Source organism: Hyaena hyaena, unplaced genomic scaffold (assembly GCF_003009895.1).
Source record: "Hyaena hyaena isolate Hyena2069 unplaced genomic scaffold, ASM300989v1 scaffold_391, whole genome shotgun sequence".
NCBI classification, from domain to species: domain Eukaryota; kingdom Metazoa; phylum Chordata; class Mammalia; order Carnivora; family Hyaenidae; genus Hyaena; species Hyaena hyaena.
Window position 1 is genome coordinate 631162 of NW_024081024.1, and position 23976 is coordinate 655137.

The 23976-nt window shown below is 39.3% G+C and overlaps 1 protein-coding gene across 1 annotated transcript in view; it reads right to left on the reverse strand.

Moving 5' to 3' along the window:
- PALLD (palladin, cytoskeletal associated protein) overlaps positions 1-23976 on the reverse strand; it is a 383592-nt gene that overhangs the window by 209200 nt on the left and 150416 nt on the right. Inside the window, exons 3-7 of the mRNA XM_039251508.1 lie at positions 13963-14029; positions 12201-12306; positions 9738-9812; positions 5117-5258; positions 4564-4587 (exon numbers count right to left, since the gene is read on the reverse strand). Coding sequence (XP_039107439.1) covers positions 4564-4587; positions 5117-5258; positions 9738-9812; positions 12201-12306; positions 13963-14029 — 414 coding nt within the window. The remainder of the gene's footprint in view (positions 1-4563; positions 4588-5116; positions 5259-9737; positions 9813-12200; positions 12307-13962; positions 14030-23976) is intronic.

The following is a 23976-nucleotide window of genomic DNA, read 5'->3' on the forward strand; positions in this document are numbered from 1 at the left end:
GTACAATCTACTGGGATCTCAAACATCCTTACCATTGCCCTCCGACAACTCAACACCTTAGTACATCTAACGAGTATAATTAATTTCACATTCTGAATCACAGGATCAAAACATGGATTCTATTATAGAAGATCTAAGATGATGGGAGGCATTTGGTTAGCAGAGATTTATACTCAAAGTACAAGGCATCATATTTTTATATGTGTAACTCCCCAGCCAGCAAGACACAGGACTTTTAATTTTGCATACCATTAGACAATGCTATAGAAGTAACTCAATACAGTTTGTGGCTACTTCCAGACAGCTGAGTAAGGAACGGAGTATTAACAGCTGTCAAATGAATGTTCTGTGCCCTCTACACCACCTCCACCCCAGACTAGTCTGTGAAGGATTCAATCAGTTTAAGTCAGAATGTCAAAGAAAGAGGCCAAAGCAGGTAATATGACAAACGGATGTTGGTCTTAAGTAAGCTGACTAGCTATTAATTCACAAAACAGTCTGAAAAGATTTGTGACGCAAGCTGACTTCTGTCTAGACAGAGAAGGGAGTGTAAAACACATTAGACAAATACAACACAGTAGTGACAAGAAAAACCTGTTTCAGTCTCTCAAATGCATTAGGAGAGAATCTGCTGGTTCCTTTTTATCTGAATATCTAATCCCTGATGGAGCTATATCTAAGTGCTAGTGAATTTCATTTCTAGAGCTCTAAGACATGACTTTAAAAAGGAAGAAGAGTAAAGAGATAAAAAGAATGAAGTAGGGAAAAGCAGAAAGGAAGTGAGAGAGGAAGAGAGAGATTGAGCACCAGCTAGTGAGGAGAGAGCAAGAGTGAATGTGCCAGAGGACTGGAGAGAGTAGGAAGAGAGGGTAATAAAATCCAAATGCTCAAATATCTTCCTGAATTTCAAAGACTATTTATGTCTTAGCATTTGGAAAACATCACTGGCCTAGTCCTATAAAATTTATCTCTTTCCTCAGATGTACTGTAGTCATGTCTGGTTTTCTCCTTTCCACTTAACAGCGGCTACAAAACGGCGATCGGGGAAGCCAGTTCCTGCATCCATTTTATATGGTTGAATAGTTCAGTGGCCTAATGGATAGTCAATCGGGTCACTTAAGGCAAGTAAGCAGTTCAAAATACTTTGTTGTTTTTTCCAACAATGTCAATGGTCAACTCCAAGCTCAATGTAAGGAAAGCAATTGGCTACTAGTAAAAGGATCATAATCATACTTAGTTTTGTCAGGCATGCCAAAATATTGTTTAAATACAAATTATGTTTTAACATTTGCTTGTTCTGAAGTTCTCACTCATAACACCTCACATAAGCAGTCCATTGGAATTCATGTTTTTAAAGGGGTTTATTTAAAAAATATGATCATGAATTTTATTTAATACTACATGCCTTTTGTAGATTTCCTGATGGAGAGTATTTTAATGCTCTGTCATAAAAGAGAAATGAGCAATTCTAGTAATGTAATAAATATAATTGTGGACAAGTTATTAAAGATCAGAGAAAACTAGCTGTGTTTTTTTAAATATTTATTTTGAGAGAGAGAAGAGGGTAGGGCAGAGAGAGCAAGGGAAGGGCAGAGAGAAAAAGAGAGAGCCCCAGGCAGGCTCCATGTGGTCAGCACAGAGTCCAATGCAGGGCTTGAACTCATGAACCTTGAGATCATGACCTGAGCCAAAATCAAGAGTCGGAAACTTAACCAAATGAGTCACTAGCACCACATGTGTTTTGTTTTTAATAGCTCCTCACTATATACAAGTTTTTTTCTTTTCTTAAAAAATTTTTGGTCACTGTTTACTGACTTTTGAGAGAGAAAGAGAGAGACAGAGACAGAGACAGAGAGCAAGCAGAGAAGGGGCAGACAGAGAGGGGGGGTCACAGAATCCGAAGCAGACTCCAGGCTCTGAGCTATCAGCAGAGAGCCCTATGCACGGTTCCAACCTGAAGACCGCAAGATCATGACCTTAGCCAAAGTTGGACACTTGAGTCACCAAGGTGCCCATTTTTTTCTTATATTGACAGATTTCACTGACATATTTCTATACCAAGAAATATTTGTTTTCAGCAAATTCTATTCTTGTCCTTGGAATGGAAGAGTCTGTTTTCTATCTTTTTTATTTATTTTTTTTTTTTTTGAGAGAGAGAGAGAGAGAGAGAGAGAGAGAGAGACGTTGTGAGAAGTGGAGGCACAGAGAGAGGGAGAGAGACAATCTTAGGCAGGCTCTATGCCCAGCGTGGAGCCTGACTCGGCTCAATCCCATGACTCTGGGATTACCACCTGAGCCAAAATCAAGAATCAGACACTCAACAACTGAGCCACTCAGGCACCCCTGTTTTCTTAAATGCCTTTAGATCTAACTAAAGGGGGAAAAATAAGAACATTCAGTGAACATGAAGAGGAGAAACTTATATTGCTAGGATATGCAGTTGAAAGGGAAAGCTCCCCTATTATCTTGCTCTTTTCTTTATGCTTTTGCCATGTTAAAAGGATATTGAAGTATGTCTAGAGGTCATTTTATCCATGAAGCTGCTGAGAACTAATTTTTATTAAATAGTGATGATCAAAACTATACTCTAGAAGTAAAACAGCAAATCGTAATTGAAAGAGAGTTTGTGGTTTGAGGGGTAAGAGGCTGGAAGAGGGTCTGGTAGGAGACATTTCTATTCTCCCTCCTCACCCAAATGGATTCCTTCTTAGCCAGTATATAGAGTGTTTTCAATTTTCAAATACATATGTACTCAGAAACTAAACTATGCAATTTCTAACCAGTGTTGTGAGTTTTTGGATGATGGTTAGTTTATGATTTTCCAACCCAGATCATGGGAAATATTTCATAAATCATTGTCACCTCTATAGGTGATGACGAAGGATAACAACATGATGAAAAGGAATTGCATGAATTTTCACAAAATCTAAAATGCAACATCAAAAGGAGCAATCTGTTCCAGTAATAATGCTTCTAGAATTTGTGGCCCAAAACTTCAATTTATACATTAAGTATAGAAAGATATAAATGGTCCATGAGTTTTTCACATCAACTTTTTTGTAAATAAAGAGGTATCTGGCTCCTACTTTTATGTATGTCAGTAAGTCTATTTAAAATAGTAAACACAAGATGTGCCCTAACATCTTAGCTCATGCAGTAGATGGAGTCTCAGAAGTTCCATGTGTCAGGGAACCAGCAAGATGCAATTTTTAATATTTATCTATTTTTCAGAGAGAGCGAGCGAGCGAGCGCGTGAGCAGGGAGGGGCAGAGGGAGAGAGGAAGACACAGAATCTGAAGCGGGCTCCAGGCTCTGAGCTGTCAGCACAAAGCCTGATACAAGGCTTGAACTCAGGAACTGCAAGATCATGACCTGAGCTGAAGTCAGACCCTTAACCAACTAAGCCACCCAGGTGCCCCAAGATGCAATTTTATATAAAGACATATCACAGAATATGAAGTTATCTATTTCTATGTTTTGGAAAGTGACTACAGTATTTGGTGTGGTGACTGACACATTAAGTGGGGCAACATCTCTGGTTATAATCATGACAAGTAGGCACTAGATCAATTCCAATAGTCCTAAGGATGCTACTCAGTACCCTTTGATCTTTGGATCCTAAAAGGATCAAACCCTACTTTCAGTGTCCCAGTGCTCAGATGTGAGAGGTCCTGGACTAACCACAGTAACCTGAATGGCAGTAGCCCACAGAGAACCTTCAAGTTGCCAGAGAAGGGACAGAACAAAGCCACGGCTCTTAAAGGACATAATGGCAGAATCCGCTCAAAGCTGAAGGAAGGCACAAATCAGTTTTTCAACATTTTGTCAAGGAGTAAAGTGAAATTTTGCCGGGGGAGAAACACAAAAGTACTGTTGAGGTGGGTGTCGTCTGAAATACACTGAGAAAAATTATCGTTTCTTTTTCAAACGTTGTTTTAGTTCATGAGGATTCAAAAATATCCAAGAAGTCCAAAGCAGGAGAAGAGTTGGATTTGGTGCTTCTGGATAACAGCACTCTAACGAGGTCAAATGACCTGGTAATTAAGAGAGATCCTAAGGGCACAATGACTTTCTTCATGCTTGGAGAATAGTACAAGTTTATGGCTCAGGCTACATAAATGAGAAATACCGGTGGTCAGTTTTGCTTACATCTCTGGGCTGCTCTCATGTGAGACACATTTCTAAGCTGGAGGGTCGAGCTGTTTGTGGGCTTTGGTCAGCAGAAATATGTAGCAGATGGTTCTTTTCTACTGGAATTTTAGGATGATTTTTTTCATTAACTCTCTTTGTGTTCTGAATATAAAAGACTAGATTTTTAAAAAGCCTTAAATCACTGAGCTTGACCTTCTTGTCTGAATGGAACTTAATGTTTTACTAATAAAGAAGCTGATGTAAAATGCAGTGTACAGACCCCATGATAAAGAAGATATTGTCTTTAAGGGGGTTTGTATTTCCAGGGAACTGCAAAAACATTGTTCTGCTTATGGCTTTAAAACTGAGACAAAGAACTATTGAAACCCAAAAAGATACGTTACCAAAGAACAAAAAGAAAAAGCTTCTTACCAGGTTCGGCCGTAGATCTAGGTTCTGTTTGCCACATGAGGAAAAAATAAATCAAAATAGAGTATTAGAATAGGATTCCATTAATAATAAACTCACCTATCTTTTTCTATTACTCTGTCTAGGACGTGTCTACAGAATATAGGGAACTCCATAGTACAAAAGAGATAAAGCGATAGATCAATTTATATTTCTAGAAATACAGAAACCCAAATTCCAGTAACAGCTTATACTAGGAAAGTTTAAACCACAATCCATAGAGGGGCTTATAGGAGGCTTGTATGCCTGCTCAAATTATTTGCCCAACTTTGAGTTTGAGGTCTGCAATATTTTTTTTTGAAGAAAGTATATACAACTTTCATTAGACTTTCAAAGGGTTACACAAGCAACTGCCACCACTTCAATTTACCAGACCACACACATTCTCAGGTTATCAGCTCCTACTTCTCTTCAAAACTAGAACCCAATTTGTCCAAATGACTAAACCCTTCTTGGTTTCTTAGGAGCATGAGAGAAGAAAATGGATGGATATGGGAGAATGGGCACCTCTCCTTACTTTTCTGTAGAATTCTGAAGTCTGGAGAGTCTTGGATTTCACTCCCTTGTCGGAACCACTTGACCTGCAAAGGGGGTGCTCCTCGGACCCGGCACTCCAGGACCACCACTTGACCCTCTGATGCAGCTATGTTTTGCAGTTCCTACAATTCAAGGAAAACACTCCCCGTTAGATTGCTGCACCCTTCCACAATTTCACAACAGAAAATAAAGCTTCCAAAGCTTCCTGGGGGGGAAAAAATGCAAAACTTGCATCATAAGATAATTACCACTGACTCAGGTAAAAAGAAACTCCTTTAAATCCATTGACTGTCAGCTTTTCATAATCTCCATGTAATCAGATTACTGCTGGGCCTCAGGTCTCTCTGCAAATTTATTGCCACTTTCATGTTTATGGAATTTTATGACAATGCCTGTTATCTTTCTCTATCTACATTTAAGAGTTAGCTGGTGGAATGCAAACTTCCCAAAGCCATTATATTCTATATGAACGTAGATTCCGGGGAAAACCAGACAGGAAGGAAAGAAAAGGCATACGTTTGTTTTCTCATCCTCCAACCTTTCCATGTACCGCCCTCAGTGCCACCTTTGCCAATGGGTTTCCTATGTCACGTTTATTAACACAAGGGGCTCGGGGATTTTCTCATTTTGAAGTTCTGAGTAAAACAATAAAACGCACAGTACTCCCTCCATGACCTTCATTTCCTCTTCCTTCGCAATTATTCTTGTTGCCCAGGACCCCACTCCAATTCCAGACCAGTACATTTTTACAGTCCAACAGATTAGAAGTTAATTTGGCTTCACAGATGCAAAGAGGTAAAAGCTTTTAAACGTATTATTAAATAGCAAAAGATGCCCAGTCCCTTCCAAAGGTCCTCTCTCTACCTTCTTTCTCCAGGAGTACCTAGCAATGGCTTAAACTTAACTTTTGACTTTTCAGCTTCAACTTTTTGACTTTTTAAACTTCTGACTTCAGAGCATGAGATCTTACATAAGTCATGTAGAACTCTTGAAATAATTCCAATTATTAATTGTGAATTGACAAAGTAATTCACCTGCACATCAACCAGAAGCAAACAAATTCAAGTTAAGAAGTTACGTGGTCTTTTCTATTTTATTTACTGTGGGTTTATTTAAGATTATCTGAAGGGACGACAAATGGCCTGTTGGGAAAAACAAATGTCACAGCAAATGGCCTTCAGTGAGTGTGTAGGAGCTCTAAGGAAATTCTCAAAGTCAAAGATGTTGGCAAAAGTCTAGTGTTAAGTCCAGAGAAGGCATTTGATAATTTCAGTAGTTAATGTCTTTTAAGTAATAAGATTAAGATTATTACTGATTGCATTCTTTCTCCTTTTTTTTTTTAAATGTATGAAATCTCTGGTTTTAAATGGACTTTTTCACTTTGGTGATCTGGTCCAGAGAAAAGCCAATTTAATGGGTCATAGCAGGCAAAGTGTCGCCCACAGGCTCCAGGTTGTGTGGATTCATTATATTACGCACTTCCAGGCTTGTGAGGAAGCTGCCGTGGTAGATTTCAAATGGTACATAAATATTGTTGTTTAGCTTTCAGGCACCAGAGGAAACTCTGACTTATTCCTAGGATTGTGTTTTTGTTCAAACTTTGGACAGTTAAAGATACAGAAAATGGGTAGGATGCCAAGGACCTGATGAGTCAAAACTCCAGTTATTCCAGAACTACAATTTGACTCCACCTGGGGAAAACTTTTTTTAAAAGTTTATTTATGCTAAGAGAGAAATGGGGTAGGAGAGGGAGCAGAGAGAGATGTAGAGAGAAAGGATCCCAAGCAGGCTCCACACTGTCAGCACAGAGTGGAGCTCGAATTTCCCCAACTATAGGATCATGATCTGAACCAAAACCAAGAGTTGGACGTTTAACCAACTGAGCCACATAGGCGCCCTGGAGCAAACGTTTTTATCTCAAGAAAAGCCACAGCCAAGGGGAATGAGCCATTAGGAGAACCTGCAGGAACATAATGAGCACTGAAGGAGACGAAAAGCCAGCATTCAGAGGTTGTGCTTGGCAACCTGCATCATCCACTCGGTAAACTTTGGGACTCCTGAGTCTGTTTCAGATCCACATAAGGGTATCACATGTCATATACCAAGCCCACTTGATACTGCGATTCCTTGAAGGGGTCCAACTATTAGGCAAGAAATGCCATCTGAGGCTAGCTGCTCTCCTGGTCTCACCTGAGTCCCTACTGTCCAAAGGCCCATAGTCCACGCCAGCTCTGCTGCCCGAAAGCACAGTGGCCCACAGGCACAAGTTCTGCTCTGCCTCTGACCAGGTGTGAAACCTGGAAATCTTTACCAGTAGGTAGTAGCAGGTATGGATGGAGGCACCTCTTCAACTGACAAAGCCCACCTGACATCCACTGTCACCATCATACCCACAAAGATGCTAAGGGTGACAAAGGGAAGCCTAGTTTGAGTCACAAAGGAGATCAGCAGATTTATTTTCTAGACCTACGCCTCCAAAACCAAAGCACAGCCCCCAAAAGGACCCAGCAAAGCAGGGAGAAAAGATGCCCAAAAGGATGAAGGGGAAAGCAAATGCAAGGAAGGAAGAAATGCTGCAGAAAACAGAGATGGTCTACAGCCCAGACACAGAAGGCAGAAGGCACTGGAGATGCTCGGGAGGGGTGCTCTATGCTGCCAGTCCCTCCACAACTGTGTCTTTTTAAATCAACCTTTATACAAACATAGAATTTTGTTTTAGGTTTCTTTTTACTAAGCTGTATGTTTAGCACACAGTATGTTTCATGGTTTTCTTTTGGAGAAAGGAGATATATACCATTAATATGTCAATGTCTCAGGAGCTAGGACGCAATGGAGGAACAAGGTTCTAGGTCTAGCTTTGAGGATTTCTGTGGTGCCCAGGAGGAATTCCCTACCATCTCCATATGCCAGGCCACTGTGGTGAAGCCCTATAGTGAGGGAAAGCAAAATCTCACATCCTCTTTATTTAAATCAAGAGGTTCATCGGGACCCTCAAAATCAACTGTGTCTTGGGTAGCAATACATCAGTTAACATAGATTCCTTGGTGATGCTCTGATGAAGTTGCTTTCAAAAAGCTCTAAAACCACACAGCACCTGAATTACCCACACCTTGGTAACATTTGTGGTTCCTAAGCACTGAAGGACAACTTCATGGACTACTAGAGTGGTGTTTTTGGTACGGTTTTACACAACTTTTTCTTTTTTTTTGGTAATCTATCCAGGAAGGGGCTTTCCAAGTTGTTGTCAAATATTATCATTTGTTGCCATGTCTTACAGTAAATATTCTATTTATGGAAAGATCTTTAATAAAGCTGGATACAGGCTGGCTTAGAAGAAAAAAAATCATTCCCTCCAAGACGACAAGCAAAATGCTCTTTTCCTTGCCTTCTGCCTTGCATGTTTTATGGATTTGCTTATCACATTTGTCTTTAGTTTACTGGGAGAAGATTTTTGTAAAAAGTATGAAATAGGAGTCCAATTTAATATATATTTTTATCACTGCTGCGGAATTCATTCTTTACCCGGTGATCTGTAGGTTTCTGTAAATACTGGAGTATCTTTATGGGTTCTGTTCTGATTACCTGCCAATTTGTCTAGTCTTATGCCAGCACCATACTGCCCTACCTACTATACTTTTACAAAGTCTTGACATCTCCAAGGACAAATCCCACTCCTTCCTTACCATCATATGATTTTCCTTCTTTAGGAGTACACTGGCTATTTTTGGGTTTTTCTTAGAATCAAATTGCCAACTTCCAATTCAAAACAAACAAATAGAACAAGGAACCTGTTGGAATTTCAGCTAGATTTGCATTAAATTTATACATTAATCTGAGAGTCATGGCTTCTTGACCAATCTTCCAATCCACAGACAGGATCTCTCTCTCCACTTATTTAGACCTTTTTAGATGTCTTTCAATAAAGGTTTATAATTTTCTCAAAAGAAAAAAAAGAGAGAAGATATGCTATAGGGAGCTATTTCTGAGTTGAGCAGTTGACTAATGAAACGTAGATCACTCAGCTTGGCAAGGCAAAACACAAACTTAGAACAAATTGAGGGGCACCTGGGTGGCTCACTCAGTTAAGTGTCCAACTTTGGCCTAGGTCATGATCTCACCATTCCCAAGTTCAAGCTCTGCATCAGGCTCTGTGCTGACAGCTCAGGGCCTGGAGCCTGTTTCAGATTCTGTGTCTCTTTCTCTCTCTCTGCCCCTCCCCTGCTCATGCTCTATTTCTCTCAAAAATAAACATTTAAAAAAATTGAATATTATAGCTTTTCTATAAAAATTACAGGTTCTTCCAAGCAATTTCCAATACAACATTTTGCCTTTTTCTACCTGCCTATCTTGGCTTCCCCACTCTGTTGTGTAACCTCTATCTATCACTGACCATGCCCACATTTTTCAGACCCTTCACAAGATTATAATCACACAGGAATTGTTCAGTAAATACCTATTTGGCTCCAAAGGTAACCATGACAGCCTACTGATCTGTTCGTCTTAATTTTTAAAGACTGCCACATGAAGCCACATGTGAATCCATGTGAATGGACTTAAAGGACCAAAGCAAACACAGAGAATGAGGCTTGCAGATGTCAGACCTTTGTAAAAATAGGAGGAAAGCACGCAGGAGTGGTTCCATCAGGTCGGCAGAGATACGAGGTTGGACTGTGAACCTGAAAACGCAGAGACACATGGATCAAATTCTGAATATATAAATTGTTGAAAAGATGGGCTAAAGAAACCTTTCATTATTGGGACAGCTCCACATGAATGAAACAAGGGAAAGAAAATATACCATATATCATTTTGCTGGTCTACTCTTACATACAGTACAAACATTGTTCTACACCCTCATTTCACATCTGTTACTCTTCTCTACTCAAAAGGATATTCAAGGTAAAAGTTCCCTGGTTCCTTAGGGATCCATGAGCTTTTAAATGCCATTACCAAATGGATTTCTGTGTGTGGGACTTCCACAGGGGTCGTTTCCAAATTTCTCACAGACATTATATTTTATTTTTAAATACAGCCTGGATTCATCGAATTAAAAGCACAAGTTACTGGCAGTGGAGGATAAATTATCGAACATCTCCCCACCTTACTTTTAACTTGTACTCTTTTTTCATATAAGGAATTACAGGAAGTTAAAAAGGAAGATATTGTTTTTTCTTGATGTGCAAAAAACAAAGGTGCTGAAATACTTACTGAATGGCACTCATCTCTGAGGAAATAGAAGGATTCCAGAGTAACGAATGGAAATGATTTCTCCTTCTACATTTATTTATTTTCAAGCACTTTGGGTTTATTCCACTCTATATAAGCAATTGGTAGCTTTTTCACCCCAGATGATAGTGATCTGATACTATGTGTCTAAATATGACAAGATGTTATCAAGAATGTTGGCAGTTGTAGGGATGCTAGGATGGAAAGGGCCTATTCATTATCCTTGTAAGACTTTTTATTGGCTTGTGATTCAGGATTGGGTTTCACTTTTCATTGTCTTTTTATGTGCAAAGACCATTTAAACACTTATACAGTATTTAGTCTGTGCCAGGCACTGATGTAAATTTTACATGGAGATTCACTAGCTGAATCCTGATAATCTTGTGAGACAGATGGTATCTTCTTCAGTCTACAGATGAAGAAGCTAGGCATAGAGAGGATACATCACTTACTCAAGGTCCCTTAGTGTTAGTAAGTGGTAGAGCTGGGATTTACACTCAGGCAATCTGGCTCCAGGATGTTAAACTTTATGTGATGTTGCTGACAATAATAAAGCAATGGAGTGTCTGTGAGTCCTTCCGCCTCCTGCCTATACAGTCCATTTAGTGTTCCTATAGAACTTAAACTTACAATGTGCAGTTTACATTATTATGGTACAAATATAAACACATATTTTCTGCTTAAGGCTTTTCATATATTCTGCCATATTCATACTTTTATATTTTCTCTTTCCCCATGCATAGTTTATAAACTGGGAATGAGGGCTGGTGACCTATTTTTTTCCTCCAATGAAATGCCTAGCATGGTGCTAAGCATTCATCACTTATCAGTACTTAAATATCAAACACACACACACACACACACACACACACACACACACACACAAAATCCACTGATCTAATCAGATATGTTTCTATAGGTTCCACTCTGGTTTAGGGTTTAAAGGAAATATCTAGGCCATCTTTAAGTGAGTTATACTGGCTGGTTCTTTCAAGTTTATGAACTCAAATATCTCTTCTCTACTGTTTCCATATTCCACAGATCCCGGACTATACATCACATACTACAATTATTAAAACATCTGGGTGTTCAATAGATAGAGGGCTTGGTGATGCTCACAAAACACAGCTATTAGTTAGGAATTAATTTACATTTCAAGGGTGGGTGCAGGGAAGGCTTTTGTGAGTGTTGTATTTAAATATACACATCATAGCACAAAGGCAAAGTAACATACATCTGATTAAAACATTTAGATTCTAATTTTTTTGCTTTGCTCTTTTTAAATTCTTGTTTGTATCTGCAAAGTAAGCTCACTATTACCTTCCAGTAGTTTGTATTGTTGTTCTTTTTTTTGGATATGGCATTCTTGTAATGAAATAAAATCAGGGTAAAAATGCTTGGTTGGGCCAAGGAATTTGAATTTTATTATTATTGTGTTTAGCTCTTGGAAAAAATTTGTTGGCATGTGGACTTTTCTTGCTTCTATTTTAAATGAGCTAATAAATTTGGGTAAATGGAAGAGGGCACAATTGTGGAAGAATAATCAAATAGCCATAGCTAAACAAGATAGCATATTATCAGGTTACTGGCTTTTAGAGACATTCCCAATGGGAAAGCAGACGTTGACTAACTGGTGACAGGTTTTGATTAAAGATTATTTTTTAGTGGCTTAAGAGGAAGAACTTTACCTACCATTTTCTTTCCTTCCCATTGTGTTCCCACTTAAAAAATTATTGCAGGGAGTGTACTAGTTGGAATCAAAGCTGTCATCGTGAAGTTTGCTTCAAGAAGTTTGCTAAGGAGTTTTACTCCCTGTGGTCTCCAGTCCAAGGACTTACCTGTTGAACAGGGACAGATAATGGTTGAATCACAGCTGTGGTCACTCCTGTCTTTGGAGATGATGATCCTATTGTCAAGGAAACAGAAGTTGTTTTCTTTTGAGCTCTGGAAAATAAAGAGGCAAGTATGTTCCATCAGAATTTTTTTATTTTTAATGTTTATTTTTGAGAGGCAGAGAAAGAGCATGAGTGGGGGAGGTACAGAGAGAAGGAGACACAGAATCCAAAGCAGGCTCCAGGCTCTGAGCTGTCAGCACAGAGCCTGTCTGACACAAGGCTCTAAACCACGAACCACGAAATCACAATCTAAACCAAAGTCGGACACTTAACTGACTGAGCCACCCAGGCGCCTCAGAACTTTTTTAAATCAGGAATTACTCTTTGAAAGATTTCCACAGAATACTTCAGTTTCTTTTTGTGACCTCAATCCACTTCAATTGTAAGTGCTTCAGAAATGGGAAGCCTGGGGCGCCTGGGTGGCTTAATCAGTTAAGTGTCGGACTTTCGCTTAGGTCATGATCTCGCGGTTCGTGGGTTCGAGCCCCGCGTCGGGCTCTGTGCTGACTGCCAGCTCAGAGCCTGGAGCCTGTTTCAGTCTGTGACTCCCTCTCTCTCTGACCCTCCCCTGCTCGCGCTGTCTCTCTCTCTCTCTCCTAGAAATGAATAAAACATTAAAAAAAAAAAAAAAAGAAATGGGAAGCCATAAGCTAGAGTTACAACAGCTATGGTCAATACGTACATTGAATGGACCTTATAGAATTTACCAAAATAAACACATGGGTAAAAGAAAAATAGCTACATATAACTCAGCCATTATCAGAGAACCTAAAGCTTTTAACTTGGAAATCCTAAGAGAAAAGAAAATATCTGGACAAAGTCCTAGGGCTAGGGTTCTGTACTTAATTCATAGTTTTGGTGGTCTATTTTAAGTCTAGCGGCTCTTCTTTGTTCTGGTTTCTCATTTTGTTGAGAATGTCTTGGAATTTTTGTCTCCTTACCCCGCAAAAGTTAGTGAGGTGTCAGGAAAGGTTAGGAAGAGTTGGTTGGTAAGCTCAGCTTTGCTAAGAGGCTGGCCATGCAACCTCAAGCAAGTAACCGTAACTTCACTATTCTTGAGATCTTTATCTGAAGGCACAGGTGGCAGAACATATGATCCTGGATAGATAGAATTGTTACATATATACTAGCAGAGCAAAGAAATGTATTAGCACAGTTGCAATATTCATGGAGTTTTCTGCAAAATTCTGGTAGGTTTGATTTTATTTTTGCAAAAACTTAATTATCAATATCAATTTACATAATAATTATTTTGGGAAATAACCCATCTGTCTTCATAAGAAGAACTCTATTTTTACCATTTTCATTAGCTCTAACTAGTAACAGACTTTATTCAAATGGAAACCCATTTCTGGCCTAATTAGACATTTTCCAGTTTGATTCAATAAAGCGGTCCTCCTTTATATTTGGGTAATGATTGAACTAGTTTCCTCTCAATGTGACTGTCTTTTTATATGCTTATAACCAGTTAGCTGTCACTGAAACTAACATTGTATATGGTTTGATTTTGTCATCTCTAGGATGAAATGCAGACTTCAAAGTCTAAATTCAAACGTTAAAAACTGTGTTCACATTCAGCTATTTGATATTTGACTGACATCAGCAGACCTCTTCCCTCACAGCACAATGCGTGCTGCCTTGTACCCCAGTGATTCTCGTGACAGTCTTTGTTATACAGACAACTGATGGGATCATGGGCACTCACTGTGGCATGGCTCCAGGTTTTGATTTGAAAGCTAAACTTTCACTCTCAGAATCTGTTGAACTGGCACCTGAAAAAGTAAAAAATAACGACAAATATAAGATTTGAGTGGTATCTAGAACTGCTTCAAAGAGTACTATTTTTCACTTTTCAAAAACATACAATGTCTTATTTTGAAATAGGGAATAATCCAAACCATTTTTACGTGGACTGTTTTTTCAGAAAACTACTTAAATCTATAAAAAGCTTTCTTCAAAGCAATTGTTTTGAATGCCAGATTTACTCTTAGTTTCATTTTTTTTTTTTTTATCACTTTGGCCATCACAACAAAATTTCTAAATGGCTTATAAACTATGAAATAAACGTGTGTGAAACATCCATGGTTTAAAACTTTAACCCTTTCTTGGGAGATTACATTGTGTGGATTATCCAAGTCTTCATTACTCATTAGTTAGGAGATTTTTTTCTGAGTCTTTGATAAATTAGAACAAAAGAGTGGCTTCATTCTTTTTTTTTTTTTTTAAATGTTTTTATTTATTTCTAGGAGAGAGAGAGAGAGAGACAGCGTGAGGAGGGGAGGGTCAGAGAGAGAGGGAGTCACAGACTGAAACAGGCTCCAGGCTCTGAGCTGGCAGTCAGCACAGTGCCCGACGCGGGGCTCGAACCCACGAACCGCGAGATCATGACCCAAGCGAAAGTCGGACGCTTAACCGACTAAGCCACCCAGGCACCCCATGAGTGGCTTCATTCTTGAATAAGGTCTCTGAATTTGGATCACATTCTCCCTCATTCATTGGTTTCTTTACGGTTTTTGAATGAAGGGTCACCTTATCAGGTTTTTAGTCCAAATACAAACTGTACCTAACATTTTAATGCTCATATGTTTTGTCACAAGAGGTTTTTAGGTGATAGATTTAAAATAAGTGTGATTAGAGGTATACTCTTGGTATTTTTTTTGTGAGATGTATTTAACTTGACTTAAAGATACTTTAATATAAAATACATGCTTCTAGAAAAGTAACCAGAGAGAGAATTGTGTAACATATTACTAAAGACCAGTGGGGATCTTCCTTAATGCCATTCTGCACATGTTAATAGTCGGATGTATATTTGTCAGATAAATTTATTAAAATGCATATATTTATGTACATATCTATACAAGTGGAATCACACTATATGTACTCTTTGCAATTAGTTATTTTTGCTCACAAATACATTTAGAATATATGCATTTACTTAATTTCCTGGATGGCTGCCCCGTGTGCTCCTTTCTGTGACTGTATTTCTCTAGTCTTTTATTAATGTTTTAACAGTCATGTTTAAGTAACTCTGCTGGAATGTTTACTGTCTCTTTCTATTTATTTCTTTAACTACCACTTAGTATAGACTTTCTTCACTAAGTTCCTGCACTACCACAATAGATTCGTATCTTGTCTTCTTGTGTCAATCTTTAAACTCTTGTCATTTTTTAATGTAACATACGTTTTCTGTTAAAGAAAACTAAGATAATGAGTTTCTACTCCATAAATTTAAAAACCTAAAACCCTGCTATTTAGTGGCTTTCAGGATTTCCAACCAGATTTTCTACCTTTATTGGCCAAATTCCATGCCGTAGAACCCCAATGTAAAGAGTTGAACATTCTGGTGTGCACTCCACTAGGGAATGGGAATAGAGCAGCAAATACCCACCTACCCACCCACCCCTGCCCTTGTGGAGCTGACATTCTTTTCAAAAAAAGTTTTTTTTTAAATTTCTGTGTGTGTGTGAGAGAGAGAGAGAGAGAGCGCGCGCACGCACGCAGGAGAGGGTCAGAAAGAGAGGGAGATACAGAATCTGAAACAGGCTCCAGGCTCTCAGCTGGTTGTCAGCACAGGGCCCAACAAGGGACTCGAACCCACGAACTGTGAGATCATGACCTGAGCCGAAGTCAGATGCTTAACTGACTGAGGCACCCAGGTGCCCCAATTGACATTCTTTACAAGACACAAACGACAAGATAAATACATGACATGGTAGTGAGGAAACTGGGAAAACACAAATCAGAGTAGGGGTATAGGGTAGGAGGGAATGGAGTGGGATGCAATTTTAAGTAGGGTAGCAAGGAAGGTTCCACCAAGATGGGGGATTTTGAATAAAGATCCAAAGGAGGGGGGAGCTTTCCCTTCTTGGTCTTTTCTTATGTTTATATGTTTAGTTCTATTATTCACTCTCATAGGAAACTCTTACCTAATCTTCTCTTGATAGCATTTTAAGATTAGCATAGTAAATGTTTCTGTGCTGTCTTCTCTGAACTCTCCAGGTTCTTGCTTATACTACTCAGGTCCATTACAACAGCTTATCTGCTAGAAAATTGTTAAGTTCTTTGAAAAATTGAAGTGGGGTTAGGAAGAGAACTACAAATTTTTGAGTACTTATTACTTGACTGGCAATCTGCTTTGCACTTTATAACATTTAAAACATTGTTTTAATGTTTGCTTATTTTTGAGAGAGACAGAGAGAGAGATAGGGAGATAACGAATGACTGAATGAGCAGGGGAGGGGCAGAGAGAGAGGGAGACACAGAATCTGAAGAGGTTCCAGGCTCTGAGCTATCAGTACAGAGCCTGATGCCGGGCTCGAACTCACCAACCATGAGATCATGACCTGAGCCAAAGTCAGATGCCCAACTGACTGAGCCACCCAAGTGCCCCTATAACATTTTTTTAAATTTTTTTTAATGTTTTATTTCTAGGAGAGAGAGAGACAGCGTGAGCAGGGGAGGGTCAGAGAGAGAGGGAGTGACAGACTCTGAAACAGGCTCCAGGCTCTGAGCTGGCAGTCAGCACAGAGCCCGACGCGGGGCTCGAACCCACGAACCGCGAGATCATGACCTAAGCAAAAGTCGGACGCTTAACCGACTAAGCCACTCAGGCGCCCCCCCCATAACATTATTTTAAATGTTTATTTTTGAGAGATACAGAGAGTGTGTGTGAGCAGGGAAGGGGCAGAGACAGGGAGGATAGAGGATCTGACGCTGGCTCTGTGCTGACAACAGAGAGCCTGATAAGGGGATCAAACTCAGGAACTGTGAGATCATGGCCTGAGGCCAAAGCTGGACACTTAACTGACTGAACCACCCAGGTGCCCCAACATTTAATTATAATAACTCACCTAAAAGGTGAATTATGTCTAATTACACATCAGAAAATTGAGGAACCCAAGAAATTAATTTCGCATAAGGTCACATTACTAGAAAGCAGTGGTGAGAGGCTTTTGAATTTGTGGTCCATGACTTCCCTCATGCCGTTAAGACCTTCATGTGCCATGGAGGTCTGTAACTCCTCTGAGGGCTTAGCTTCATGCCTTGCTAATGGCAGCCCTGCAACTTCGTGTAGAATGAATGAATGGTGGCTTGGGAACTGCAACACTTGTCTGGGGACAGAAAGTGACCTAAGCAACCACAAAAGAGCAGCAGGCTAGGGGGCAGCAGCAGGAGGCAAGTCTAGCAATGGAAGGTGGATTGTGGAAGACCATGGCCACAGTATTTGGATGACATGTCTAGGCACTGAGAGTGGTGATCTGGAAAATCGACCATGCAGGATGAGCTGGGGGAGTAGCAAAATGAAAGAGCAGCACAACCAACCAACCATCACAATAGGTGATAGAGGGGCACCTGGGTGGCACAGTCAGTGGGGTGTCCGACTCTTGGTCTTGTCTCAGGTCACAAACTTGCAGTTTGTGAGTTCAAGCCCCTTATCAGGCTCCGGCTGGTGGCGTGGAGCCTCCATGGGATTCTGCCCCTCCTCCACTGTGTGCAAGCTTGCGCACGCGCGCGCTCTCTCTCTCTCTCTCAAACTTAATACATTTAAAAAAAAATTTCTTAAATAGGTGATAGAGATGGAAAAGTTTTAACCTTGAGGAGGAGGTTATGGGAAGGAAGCCAGGGAAACGTGAGCAAAAATCAGTAGAAGTAGACTCTATTACCAGAAAATCATGGGTCATCCGAGACAGATCAATTTTACTGGAATCACTGGAGTTTTAAAGAGAAAGGAAGGGGTAGCAAAAGTCCTACAGAAGTTATCACAGATGCTCTCAAAGTGGCCAGAAACTGCAGAGACCAATAGCTGTTTTTCATCTGATTCCAAACATTTAAATCTTAAAAATAAGATCTCTTCTGATTATCTACTTAGAAAGTCTTTCTTTTTTTCAAATTCCTTTTTTCCATTTTTTTTCCCCAGCTGATTTTCAGAGAAAGATAAAGGGCCAAAAAGGTTTCAACCCCTGGAAAGAAAACCGCTGCTAGTTTTTGCACACCTGTCCAGCCCTTGTAAAACCTCAAAGTCACCTTGTGTCTCAGGTGTCAGGGCAGTTCTTGCGGACGGTGGCGGATCAAATCTCCTTCTCTGTGCCAGCAAGTTCCCTTCCCCCCTCAAGGATTCTTCTCTCTCTCCTTCTGTCTCCTCCCTTTGGTCATCTGCTTTGCACCTGCTAGTTAGGAAACTACATTCCTGTCTCAGGTTAACATTTGTATTCATCAAACCATCACTTTCAGTTTTTGATGGAAGCTCCAGTCCAACATGTTCCAGAACTTGGAATTACTTTCCGTCTACCTGTTCATCAAATGTTCACCTGCCTAAATGCTATGTCTGTATCGCTCCCCACACAGAGGTAAGGAATCAAATGCCCATGACCTCTGCTCTATTCTGGAAACTCAAGTGCCAGTGCAAATGTGACAAAAATATGCCTGTTGCCTTGCCTTTAAAAGGTGTTCCTTCCCTTTTCATTTAAAGAACATACACCATTTAATGTTTCCTTGTAGGAAAAGACCCAGAAAATGCCCAAGAGCAAAAAATTTTTTAAAAAGTCATTCGGGCATGGAGGAGGGCACTTGTGGAGATGAGCACTGGGTGTTCTATGGAAACCAACTTAACAATAAACTGTTTTTTTAAAAAAGTCATTTGGAATATCACCACTCAGATACTTTGGAGCATATCCTTCTAAAGTTTATCCCTGTGTACAAACACAAGCATTTTTAAATGATGCTGCACATATTGCTAACTTATTCTTCTTTCCCCCTACTTGATACGCTGTGAAACATCAGATACCTACTTTATAATTTTCTAATGGCTGCTTTAGACACATGTGAGTAGCTTTACCATAATTTTATCCCTGCACTAGAATGGATACATTATTTCCATTTTTAAATATTTCCCTAGAAAGGTGTATAAAATAGCAATGCATCAAAATGCCCATTTGCCTCACACTCATGAAAGCACTATATTTTAATTATTTTTGTCTATCTGGTATCTTCCTTGATAAAAGAAAAAAAGCTATATTTCTGAGGGGGAGCGAGCTGGAAGTAAATTATACAGCTTCAACTTTGAGAAAATAGGAAGTCTTCATGAAAGCAAATATCAACCATTTGAAAACATACATTAAATATATATTTGAGACCTTAAGAGACTTTAGTGAAACTAGTCTGACAGAGAAACTCATGGAGTTCATCCTGTGTGTATCCTTTGCCTTTCGATATTTAAGGAGTGACTATACTCTGCCCCCATTCAAGCTACTCATTTTCCCCCTCCCTCCTCTCTCAGTTGCTATAATCACCAGTGCAGCAACAATCATTTAAGACTCAGATAAGAGCAACTGAAACAATGCCAATGATTTAACATTTTATAAATGAGGAATAACTATGAAGACATTAAAATGCATTCTGAAGAATGCTTAATGCCATGCAGAGATGTCTGTGAAAGGTTAAATTTAAAACAAGGTACCTTTAAGTTCGTGGAGTAAAATATATACGTACAGGATAAAGACTGTAAGATCAAAATATTAAGAGTAACTGTCACAGAGCAGTGGCGTTACACTTGATTTTTACACCTCCCTTTTATCTGTATGTTTTCAGTTTCTAAAAATAAAAATGTGCTATTTTTATAACAGTAATCACAGCTCACACTATGTTTCAAGGCACTGCTCTCAATCCTTAAAGCAACCAAATTTTCTCCCGGAGGGGATGGAAGAAATGAAGCATAGAGCCACTGAATAGCTGTTCAAGGTCATGGAACTAGAAACTAGCCAGAAAATATAATAAAAATATTTTAAAATAATGTGGTGAATGGCCAAGGCTGTGCTTAGATTCCTTCAGCTTCTATTAGTGTATTTTTAATTTTTTTAATAACACTTATTTATTTTTAAGAGACAGAGCATGAGCAGAGGAGGGGTAGAGAGAGGAAAACTCAGAATCTGAAGCAGGCTCAGCACAAAGCCCGAAGTGGGATTTAAACTCACTGTGAGATCATCACCTGAGCCGAAGTCAGATGTCCAAATGACTGAACCACCCAGGCACCCCTTAGTGTATTTTTAAAATCCAGCCAAAGAAACCATGTACTTTGAGGGCTTCACCCTTCTGAGATCAACAGGAGCCATTACTCATCCAACATCTCAGCGTGCTTCAAATGTCCCTTCAAAGGGGCACATATTTTATCTGATTATTTGAAGCACTGAGAACCTATAAATGTCACACAAGATCTGGCACTGTGCATTATGCTCGCTCAAGTATTCCTGCCTCTTCCCCACATTTGTCATGCTGTCCTGCCCTCCTCTCCATCCAACTCCTCCAAGGTCAGACTTAATCCCAGTTCCTTCATCCCACATTTCAGGACCACCATCCTGCCTTCTTTGCAGTTCCTAAAGCTATAATGATTGGTTTAATTCATTCTTCTTTTATTTTTTTATTTTTTTTAATGTTTTATTTATTTCCAGGAGAGAGAGAGAGAGAGAGAGAGAGAGAGAGAGAGAGAGAGACAGCGTGAGCAGGGGAGGGTCAGAGAGAGAGGGAGTCACAGACTGAAACAGGCTCCAGGCTCTGAGCTAGCAGTCAGCACAGAGCCCAACGCGGGGCTCGAACACGAACCGCGAGATCATGACCTAAGCGAAAGTCGGATGCTTAACCGACTAAGCCACCCAGAAGAGGGTGGCAATGATGGAAACCTGAGGTGTCTGGATTTATTTCACATGCTTACATTTACCCTTCTTATTTATATTATGAATTTAAGATTATCTCTTTGCTATCTAGTCCTGGAAGGTACCCGCCTCACCATCCAGGCCACATGTGGGCCAGATTCTATTTCCTTTCTCCTTTTCCAAGACTTTGGTCTCATTCTTTCTCTCCCTTCTATATGATCTAGGTTTTCTCTCTTGGATTATTTGCATTAGCACAGAGAAACATACTCTACATATTTCAGTATGAAAATAAGCAAAGTGCAAAAACAAACAAACAAACAAACAAATCATCTTTTTGCCCCACACTCCTTCCCAGATACTGGCCCATACCTCTGCTGGTGGTTGAACAAAACTTCCTCAACATGATCTATTATTTGTTGCTTCTCTTCCCATAGTTGGCAAACTTTTTCTCGACTTCTTTCATTTGATTGTCGGTGCTCTCCAGAGTCCCCAAACCCCCCTCTTGTTAAAATCACCAACAATATCCACACTTGCTGAACCCAGTGGTCTCCTCATCCTCATCTGACTAGGCTCTCAGGTAGCCGGAGACAGCGAGCTGGTATCACCCTCTTTCCCGAAACATGTCTTCTGTCTCCTCTTATGCCACTCTGACTAGTTTCTCTCCCATCCCAGGGCCATACTCTTGGAAGTTCAATATGTAGGTAAGATTACCCCAGGCTCAGACTGAGATTTAAGCTATAATTTATTTTGTATCATTCTAAAACTTGCTGCATAAGACAGTGAAATCTAGACAGTTTCCAACCAGTACATTGTTAAATTTTTAGAGGTTTTGTTGAGATTCCGAAGTTCTATAAAAAAAATTTTCCTACCCTCAATAGATCTTGCACATGACTGCATGCTGACATGGTAATAGCAACACGGCTTAGGATACAATTCAGTAGGGATATGCTGGAACGAGTAAATATAAAAGTTTCTTACTTTCAGTCATAATATGAGCCTAAGAATTTATGTGAAATTCTCTCCTATTACATGTAATTGTTCTTTGGGATAAAAATACATACAAATCTCATTTTTTTTTTCTTTTGCATTATGATCCAAACTTTACAAGGCCAATGAGTCAGTTTTCTAAAGCACCTTGTATTAGGCTTGGGAGACTTACTCTTACTCTTACTCTTAATGGTTCTTTATTCTTGCTCTGCCCACATCCCTCATCCTCTCCTCACACACAATTGTCTGAACTCACAGACACCCACTGGCTGGTTGGCTAAGTACGTCCAGCATTCTCATTGAAAAACTGTGCACTGGAAAAAATCCATTATCTTTGTTCAAGTCCTGGCGTGAAACATGCATGGTATATAGAACCGGTGATTACTTTTCACATATTGATTATTCATCCAGATGATTTCAAAGGCAGGGTAGTATCAAAGGCAGGTAATAAATTTACTGATATAAAATTAAAGACCATGGTAGGCCTGTTTTGGGTCTACCAGAGTTAGATATCAAAACTTATTTTTGAGGTAGAGAGACATTTCCTTTTATTATATGAATAGTAGGTTTATCTTAGGTATCTTCCAGTTAACCTTTTAAAGTTAATTTGTATCCTTGTAACATTTGATACATTTCTATTACATCACTTATATTCTGGTTTTTTAATGTGCCCATTTCTGCTGTTAGAGTGGGAACTCTTTGATACTGAAGAATGGGTCTTAATCATATTTGTACCTGCATTATCTGACACTTAGTAGGTAGGACCTTAAATGCAGGCTGAAATGATCTGGTAGACTATTAAACTGAATGTGATTTCACGTAACACCTGTAATATAAAAGCAATACACACTAAAATTCACCACATTTCTAGCAAAGCTGAAAGCAAATAAAGCATTTAATTTTAAGAGGCTCTACCTGCAGTGGGATTTAGGAGACAAATCTGATCATCATTAGCAAACAGACTCCTTATGGAAGTTTAAGTTCCCCTCATTGTATTCTAAAATACTTTTAACAAGTTTGCCACACAGCCCACCCATGACTAATACTGCTAACTTATTAAATTTCAAAAGTCTTTTTGTCATTCATTTAACACTTTGAAACACGCATGACACAGTGGTTAAGAATCTGGGCCTTGGAGCAAAACCACTTGGGTTCAAATCCCCAGGGGGCTTTGATAGAGTCGCTTTCACTTCTCTGGGTCTCAGTTTACCCATTTATAAAAAGGAGATACTGTACTAATAATACCTCTTAGTCTTACAGAAAAGTTTCGATTATGCAGGAGTATGTGCACATTTATAAATGCCACGTAAATGTTATTTATTGTTCTATACAAAATGTTTGCTTTCGCTAACAGGACAAGAACTCTTGAGCTCATAGATGGTCAAAGACAATGCAGAGGAAGCTTTTATTGAAAGTAAAGATACATACTTTTAGTTGGCAATAATAGTTCCTCTAAAATTACATTTGTCAATTCTTGAAAGAGCTATATATTATGATTCATATCTTGATTTCTTCTACTTTAAATAATAAAGACATTTGGTGGTATTATATAGTAAAAAAAAAACCAAAATATAAAAAGATGAAGAGTAAGGTCATGAAGACCTCAAGGATTTTCATCTTTCTTTTGGATTTTAACTACTATTTTGTCTTTTTTTTGTTTGTTTTTTGGGTTTTTTTTTTTTTTTTTTTTTTGAGAGAGAGTGTGCACAAGCAGGAGAGGTTCAGAAGGACACAGAGAGAGAATCCTGAGGAATAAGGGCTGGCTCTCAGGATCTCACTACTGTGAGATCATGACCTGAGCCAAAATCAAGAGTCAGATGCTTAAGGGGCTGGGCCACCCAGGTGCCCCTTAACTACTATTTTGAAAAGCAACCAATTAATAGAGTATTCACCAATTTATGGATTTAGAAATAATCTGTATACGGTGGGTGCTTAAGATATTTCCAACTTAAGTTACTGGTATTGATCAAAATGCAATAATAATGTAAAACTATATACTTTCACATCAAGTTTTCTAATTCCCCAGAGGCTGAGTCTTGTCAAGAACAAAATAAATGTTCTACTCTCTGCCTACCCCTTTTTAA